Below are 8,297 nucleotides of genomic sequence, written 5' to 3'. Positions count from 1 at the left end.
TGCTGTGCCAGAAAAAACAAGCCACTTTGTAAAGAATCGACAGAAGGGAAAAAATACCTCCTCACTGAGCAGTTAATCCTTTTGCCTTTAATTAGACCAGAGCTCTTATTCATTGCCAGTAACTCACAAAGTTTTTCTCTGTGTGGTCCCTCATCTTCATCTAGAGTTTTCTATGCAAATCTTTTGTTACAAGTGATTGAGGACTCTTGATCTGTTACTGAGGTAGTGCAAAGTGTCACTGCTGTGGAGAGGGGCTGCCACAGAGGACAGTGAGATTTAGTGATTTTGTAATTGGTTGAATTTGGATTTTGAGTTCCGCCCACTAGTAAGCTTAACTTCACTGCTGGCAGCAGGGGATGAAGCAGGAGTCATACCAGCTGCTTATATTGGCATCTAGAAATCTTCATTGTTACTTCATTGAATAGCAGCCTAATGGCTTCTGTAATTACATGTCCAGTGTTAATAAGCACACTCGTCTTTTACGTATCAGCCATGTATTTGTAAGATATCTTTTTGTGTTTCTTGACAAGAATATCTTTGCTTTTAAACAACACTTCTAAAATTTCTTAAATGTAAATGTACTGTATCTTTCAAGTGCCTGATGTACCAGAGAGGGCTATCATAGAAGAAAGAGTACCAATTTATCCTCCTAAAAAAATGGCAAGACCACCAGCCAAAGGTACACTGGATAGCGTATTAAAATATGGTATAAATGTTTGTCATGTCTTGTATGTTCCATGTACAGTGAATATATATTTGTTTTCTATGGAATGTTCTTCTTTTGGTTTAATTCTTATTTGACAATGCCTTGTGATTCTTATTATTAGTAAGATCTATGTGCTAAATTTTAAGATTCTTTTAATTGATATCTTTTTAAGTGCCTGAAGTACGCAAGACAGTTGTCCGAAAAGAAAAAGTGTATGTTGAAGTTCCTCAGTATGAAGAGGAAGAAGAGGTTCCAAAATACGAAGAGGAAGAAGCCACCAGATATGAGAAGGAAGTAATCCATTACAAGGAGGAAGTCCACCGTTATGAAGAAGTTAGTCACTATGAGGAGGAAATTCCTCAGTATGAAGAGGAAGAAGTCACCCATTATGAAGAAGAAGCTGCTTATTATGAAGAGGAAGTTCCTCAATATGAGGAGGAAGAGCCAGAAGTTCCCCAGTATGAAGAGGAGGCTCCCCCGCCAGTTAGAGGTATACTTTAATTTTAGGATTTGTGTGAGAAAACGCAGTACCTTTTTATTCTGTTTATGTACCAAAGTTTGTTTTAATATGTTCCAGTGTGCTTTATAGTGTGTCTTTTTTCAAGATGTTTAATGATTAGTATATAGTGTAGAAAACATGCTATGGCTGTATGTCTACTCTTTACTACTACCTCTATAAATGTAAATGTTCCATGTCATACATGTTCTTTCCTCTTTCAAATGAAGTCTGTATAACCTACTAAGAAAATTTAACTAAAATTTATTTCATCCTCGTCTGGAGTCCAGTTTTGCTATCAGACTGTGCTTGAAATACTTAGGAACATTCACGAGAATTCTGCAACCACAGACACAAAAAAAATATGTTTATCTAGAAAATAGGTAGGGAACTTGAAAACAGGTGATTTAGGAATACAAGTCACATTGACTTCCTCTCAGAAATCTTTGGAAACCCTATAGTTGTTGTTTATTTATTTCTTGAGGGGACAATCTATTTTCATGGAAAGCAAAGATATAAAAGTTCTATTAAATACTCTTAGTTTTAGGTGTTTTCCTTAGGCATAATTTTTATGGTACTGGTGTAAATTTTCAATATTGCCACTAGTGGATGAATATCCTATTCACTACTTAGAGAGTACACCTAGGTCACACCAAGATCTTGGTAATAACACCCTTCTCCATTGTAATATAATGTTATAGACTAACTATATCTGGTTTTCCAAAATTACATTATCATCTAAGAGTCCTTAAAAACGTATATTTTCCAGCACTGATTCAAATCATTCCATAGTGTCTCTTCCCCAAAAAGAAGTCCAGAATTTCTTTTGACAAATTAATGAATTCCAAAATTATATTTAACATTGTTCGCACTAGAATTTTGACATATTGATTCGCCCATTTTTCCTAGTAAAGAAAAGGCCAGGGTGTACACTGCAAAAGCCAGGTTAGTGCTGAACAGAAAGACTAGGGTTAACTAAAATTTCCTTTGACTCTGTTGTAGTAGTTAAATTTAATTCATAGGTGCTCCAAACTTTCTTCAGTATGCTTAGAGCCAGTGGGATTACCTTTGCCTCACTGCAGTTAAAGGGAAAATATGTTGATTTCAGCAGAGTCAGATTTTTTTTTTTTCATCTAAGTAAACCACTCATAAACATTGCCATTACCCAACAAATTGTGGTATAAACTGCTGGGTACTTATGATGTGTCTATAATTCTGTGTTTGCAGTAAATCAATTGATAAACTTGATGTGCTTGCTTGTTTTTTACACATCGAAAGCACTTGGAAATTTCTGAAGAAGAAAATCTAATCAGCAATAATTATTTGATAAATATACAAAATGTGCTTATTCAACGTCATCAGATGCAACCTATTACATGCCTGAGAAGCATTAGGATCATAGCTCTAGGGGAAAATAAGGAGAAGTACTAAACCCACTAAATATCTAATACAGCAATTGAATATTTTTTTTATTACAACGTTTGTTAGAAATGTCAAAAAAATAGAGGAAAAAATAAAACTGTATTTTTGTAAGTTTCCTCACCATGACATTTCTTTATCTTCTTTAATAGCTGGTTCTAAAAAGTCCAACTCTGTCTTAGCTCAATCTTTTGATCAGCAAATAAACCCTTGAAGTTACAAACATTTTTACTGAGAGCCTCAATGGCTGAGCAGGGAGAATGGACATAATAGCAGTTAATATAATCTGTTCACTATTTTATTTTGTCTTAATTATCAAACCATGCTAAATCATAGCTGTATGTTTTGGGTATGTATTTGTGATGCTTGCTTGCAATTTATGTTCCTGTTGTTTTAGAAGTAAATACCTAAAACATTAATGGTATCTTTTAAGTACCTGAGGTTCCCAAGAAGCCCCTTCCAGAAGAAAAAATACCTATTCTGAAGAAAAAAGAAGCTCCTCCAGCAAAAGGTATATATCATCTCTTTATGTTAGCAGACGTACTCTGAATATGTAATTCACAGTACTTTTCAGATGCCATACTTGATCATTACTTTTTTCTGTTCTTTTTGGAGGGGGCTCTTCATATGAAATGTTTGTGCTGCTGTCTTTTTTGTTTCATTTCTGTTTTGGGGATTATTTTTTTCTGCTTGTGGATTATTTTTTAACCAAAATAATGTTTTTGAAGTGCCTGAGATGCCAAAGAAACCTGTACCTGAAAAGAAAGTCCAAGTGCCGAAGAAGGAAGCTGCCCCAGCTAAAGGTATATGAACTTGTAATTAGCTGTGACCAGAAAGGTCTTCTAGACTTCATTTATCTTTTCATTTGTGTTAAACACCAGGATAGTAAAAGGATTGTTGCTTTTAAGAACTGTGGTCCTTTGTGTTTCTGTCCAATTGTTCAGTGTCACTGGCTTGTACGTCTTTGTGTTTTAGATTCTTATGCCAAGCTCAATTTACAATATCTTACTAAGTTCCAGAAGTGCCGAAGAAACCTGTGCCAGAAGAGAAGGTTCCTGTTCCTGTACCCAAAAAGAAGGAAGTTCCACCAGCCAAAGGTATATCAGCTCTTAACTGAATACACTAAAAAAAAAAAAAAAATTAAAAATCAGTCTATGTTCACCTTCCCTCTTTAATGTAACGTAGAGTGAAGAGTATTTTCTGTTCTTGACAATTCTTCTTTGTCATTCCACTTTATTGATTCATAACATTGTTCTTTACCTTATGGTTCCAAAATGAAATTCCTAAACTACAATAATATCTTTAAAGTGCCTGAAGTACCAAAGAAACCTGTGCCAGAAGAGAAGGTACTTGTCCCAGTGCCTAAAAAAGTGGAAGAGCCTCCACCAGCCAAAGGTATACCAGTTTCTGATTCAACTGCGTGATTCTAGTTTTGTTTCTTCAGCTTTAGAAGAAAGCAAGTAACAATCCCATTCCTTGTCCTAGTGTGTTTGATACTGAACCACTCACTGACATATGTTTGATCAGGACACTGTGTTGTGGCCATTTCTGTTAGTCATGCGCGCTGTGCTTATTCTACACTTTGAAAATGTGTGTGTTTGTGTCATGTATCATCTCTGTCTTTTGGATCTTATACATCTAAATTATTTAAAACTACTTACTGATTCAGAAACAGATACTCCAAAAGGTAAACAATGTACCAAAACAGCTAGCCCTCCCCCTTAGCCTTACTACGCCAATTTCTCATGCTGTAGTCTCTCTGTTTGTGAGTTTATATCTGTGCATAAATCTGTGGATACAATCAATGTTATCTTTCATACACAAATAGATTTTACCATATTTCTGTAGTTATCTTAATATCAGTTATACAGTTATCATTTTACTATGTTTTATGTAACATTGAAAATTAATTTCTTAAACAAAAATGTCTTTAAAGTTCCTGAAGTGCCCAAGAAAGTTCCAGAAAAGAAAGTACCTGTCCCTGCACATAAAAAGCCAGAACCTCCAGCGACCAAAGGTATCTCTCCTTATCTCAACTGAACATGTGGATGATCTTTCTTGTTGTTTCTTTATGTTTGTTGTTAGGATTCAACTGAAGTATTGTAGCAGTTTGTGACAAATGTGCTTGCTAATTCATAGTCTGTAGCTTTTGTGTAAGTTGTTTCTCTGTTTTTGATGCTGTGTCTAAGTTTTCACCACTAAATACTATCTTTGAAGTGCCAGAAATACCAAGGCCTCCCCCTGAAGAGGTACCTATTTTTGTTCCTGAAGAAGAAGAGGAGGAAGAGGAAGCTGTTCCGGAGATACCAGCAAAAGGTACACCATTCCTTCTTGAAAATTATCAGAGCGCTTTCTTCAGTTCATTAAAAGATCTTCATCTCTATTGCTTCTTTTAATCTGGATGTATACCTTAATTATCCTTCTGAGGGGAGTTTTCCTCATCTTACTGGTCTTTGTGTCTTTGTTCCATGGTTTTATTAGTTTTGATGTTCTAAAAGTAATTGTCATTTTCTTATCAAAACAATATCTTTAAAGTGCCAGAGGTGCCCAAGAGAGCTGTCCCAGAAGAAAAAATACCTGTTGCAGTTCCTAAAGTAAAGAAAATTCCACCAGCTAAAGGTATATTGCATTGTGGAGTATGCAGATAATTCCTTTGCCTTACATTTTCATATTTCAGTGGGACCTTATTTTAAAAATCAATTTATACTCATGTGAAGTCAGATCCTTGGTTCTAGCACCCTGCTGCTCCCCTGCAGTGAGCAGTGCCAGGTCTCAGGCAGGGCTTGATTGTCTACATTGTTATTGATTTCAGTGGGCTGAGAATCAGACCTGGAATGATCTACTTGTTTTCCATTTTAAGCGATTGCTGCGAATGAAATAATTCATTGTGATATCATTATTCAGATCCAATGTTTAAATTAATTTAAATTTTGTTCAAGGAAAATACCTGGAATCATATTTTATGGGCCTTTACCTGGAAATTCTTCAATTCAGGGAGATAATTCTGACATGTACCTTGACAATATGCTATAATCTCAAGCCTTTTAGCTAAACTTATATAAAAATAAAATCAAATCAGAACTCACCATACAAATAACCTGAAGATATACCCTAAATGTGAAAGTCGAAGAGGAGACACAGTATTGCAGAGGCCACTCTTTGGTGCTGAACAAATTCTACTTCAGCAGCTCAATTTTTAGAAAACAAAAAAGAAAAGCAAACACTGGAAGATTTTTATGTAAAAAATTAGATGCTAGTAATCTTCTACAACCTCTTGTTGTGTAGCATATCCTGCTAATATTTTCTGTTGGCAACAATGCTGTGTCATTAAGAATTGGGCAAAAGAGATAATCTGCATATAATCCTTATAACCCAATTACACTTTGCTGGTTTTAGGGAGTGAAAAATAACTAATAGAGTTTCCCTCATTTTTATTTCTATTGTTACTTTAAAGTTGGTGTCCTTGTGTTTTATGTTACGGATTTTTCTTTGTGATGTTGTAAAAGTAAAGTTCTTAAAATAATATCTTTAAAGTGCCTGAGGTAGCAAAGAAAGTTGTGCCTGAAGAAAAGGTTCGCATTTTTGTTCCTGAGGAAGAAGAAGAGGAAATTATTCCAGAGAAAACTATACCAGCAAAAGGTACACAATCTTTCTTGCAAGTTGCTCATGAGATCTTTTGGGTTCATTAAAATTCATCTTTATTTCTTGTTCTATGTAAATCTTAATGATCTTTTGGGGGAGCTTGTGATCTTGTTTCATGTTTTTTCATGTTTTTAATGCTCTGAAAGTAATTTTAAAATATGTTTGGAAAATAATATCTTTAAAGAGCCAGAGATTCCTAAGAAACCTGTGCCAAAAGAAAAAATACCTGTACCCACTCCTGAGAAACAGGAGCTTCCTCCAGTAAAAGGTACATAAATTAATACCTAGGAAAACAATGTGTTGTTATTCTCATTCAGTGTCTCTATTTATTTTATTTTGTTTGTTATTTATGTTACTTTTATGTCATTGCTGTCTTTCTGTATTGATGTCTCAGAGTGCCCCGTCAAATTCCTAGTGAAAAATAAGCTTTGAAACGATTTGACTTGTTCTAGAAGTCTGCCTGTGGATATAGTGTCTTTTGTTTTTATTTTTGTTTCATCTTTAAAACTTTTAAAATATATTCTGCAGATCAGTTCTTCTTTGATTATGTCTGTCCGTATATGTTTTCTGTTGTCCTTCTCACACTACTGACAGATGACATTCTTAAAATAAAATAATGTCTTTAAAGTGCCTGAGATGCCCAAGAAACCTGTTCCTGAAGAGAAAGAACCTGTTCCTAAAAAGGTGCCAGCTCCGCCAGCCAAAGGTATTACAGTTTGCAAATGCTCTTATCATCAATAGATTACATTCTTCACACAAGTTGAGCTTCGAATAGACATTTTAGTATGTCTGTCCTGTGTTTTATTTGTCACTATATTATTTGTTTGTTTGTAAGTTTCTGTTCTGCTGTTTGTAAGCTTCTGGGTTTGTGTCTATTTAAAAATTGTGCAAAAGATCACTGAAGTTAGGTCCTATCTTTAAAGTACCCAAGATGCCTAAGAAGGTTGTTCCTGCAGAGAAGGTACCTGTTGCCCCCCCTGAAAAAGTGGAGGTTCCAGCTGCAAAAGGTATATGTACTCCTGATTATAATTAATACTTATGCTAAAAATACTCTTGACCTTCTTCTTTCTAACTTTTGTCTTTGTTGTATGAGATTTCTGCTTGAATTTATGTTAAAACTCTTCATTATCAATGTTCGCATTGTAGAACCGTAAAGTTCTGCTTCTTGTGCTTTTTTACTTAAACTGCTTTAAGGTGGTTTTTTTAAAATTCCTAAAAGAAATCCTATCTTTAAAGTCCCTGAGGTGCGTAAAAGAGCTGTTGCAGAGGAGAAAGTGCCAGCTGTTGTGCCCAAGCCCAAAGAACCAACGCCGACTAAAGGTACAGATATATTTCTTCTTATCCCTCCTTATTCCTTTCTTATTCCAAAAAGATTTGTTTTTCCTCCTAATTCCTAAAATCTTTTATAATATATATACTGTTTCAGGAGCATGTTCTTATATTTTAATGTAACATGTTTGCAGTTATCATGTACATTTTCTGTTCTATGTGGGTCATCTTGACTAAGAGTAAAAAAAAAAAAAAAAAAAATAATTGTAAGGTAGTAACAATAATACTGTTTCTGAAGTGCCTGAAGTATCCAAGAAACTCGTCCGGAAAGAAAAAGTCCCTGCTCCTGCTCCTGCGGTGGAGAAGTATGCGTATACATATGAAGAGTATGAGAAGTATGAGACATACGAAAGTATTGAAGAATTTGAAGAGGTTCAGGAAACTGAAGAAATTGAGGCATACGAGGAACCTGAAGAACCTGAGAGATATAAGGAGATTCAGGAACAGGAATATGAAGAGGAAGCTGAGGAGAAAGAAGATGTCTATGAAAAGTATGAGTTTAAGGAGAAAGAAGAGATCTATGAGAAATATGAGGAGGTATACGAGGAGGCTTACGAGATTCAACCAGCTATAGGTATAAATCATGACTTCTTTATGCTTATAATTTGTTGAGTTCCCAGCTGCTGCTTAAGCCTCCTTTGGGTGTTTATTTATGTTTTTCCCCATTGGTAGTCCTGTGTGTCTTTTGCTGGTAACGACAAAGCC

At 35.0% G+C, this 8,297-nt stretch overlaps 1 protein-coding gene across 1 annotated transcript in view; it reads left to right on the top strand.

Moving 5' to 3' along the window:
- The window catches only part of TTN (titin), a 244,945-nt gene that overhangs the window by 104,619 nt on the left and 132,029 nt on the right, over window positions 1-8,297 (top strand). Inside the window, 15 exon segments of the mRNA XM_009885623.1 lie at window positions 596-679; window positions 879-1,196; window positions 3,055-3,132; window positions 3,350-3,424; window positions 3,635-3,718; window positions 3,930-4,016; window positions 4,558-4,638; window positions 4,839-4,937; window positions 5,157-5,240; window positions 6,156-6,260; window positions 6,448-6,531; window positions 6,892-6,969; window positions 7,187-7,270; window positions 7,500-7,583; window positions 7,831-8,166. Of these exon segments, the coding sequence (XP_009883925.1) occupies window positions 596-679; window positions 879-1,196; window positions 3,055-3,132; window positions 3,350-3,424; window positions 3,635-3,718; window positions 3,930-4,016; window positions 4,558-4,638; window positions 4,839-4,937; window positions 5,157-5,240; window positions 6,156-6,260; window positions 6,448-6,531; window positions 6,892-6,969; window positions 7,187-7,270; window positions 7,500-7,583; window positions 7,831-8,166 (1,761 nt within the window).

The sequence above is a fragment of the Charadrius vociferus genome, unplaced genomic scaffold (assembly GCF_000708025.1).
Source record: "Charadrius vociferus isolate BGI_N301 unplaced genomic scaffold, ASM70802v2 scaffold315, whole genome shotgun sequence".
Taxonomy (NCBI): Eukaryota; Metazoa; Chordata; class Aves; order Charadriiformes; family Charadriidae; genus Charadrius; species Charadrius vociferus.
Note: the sequence above shows the minus strand (reverse complement) of the source record. Positions and strands in the feature narration are given on the sequence as shown.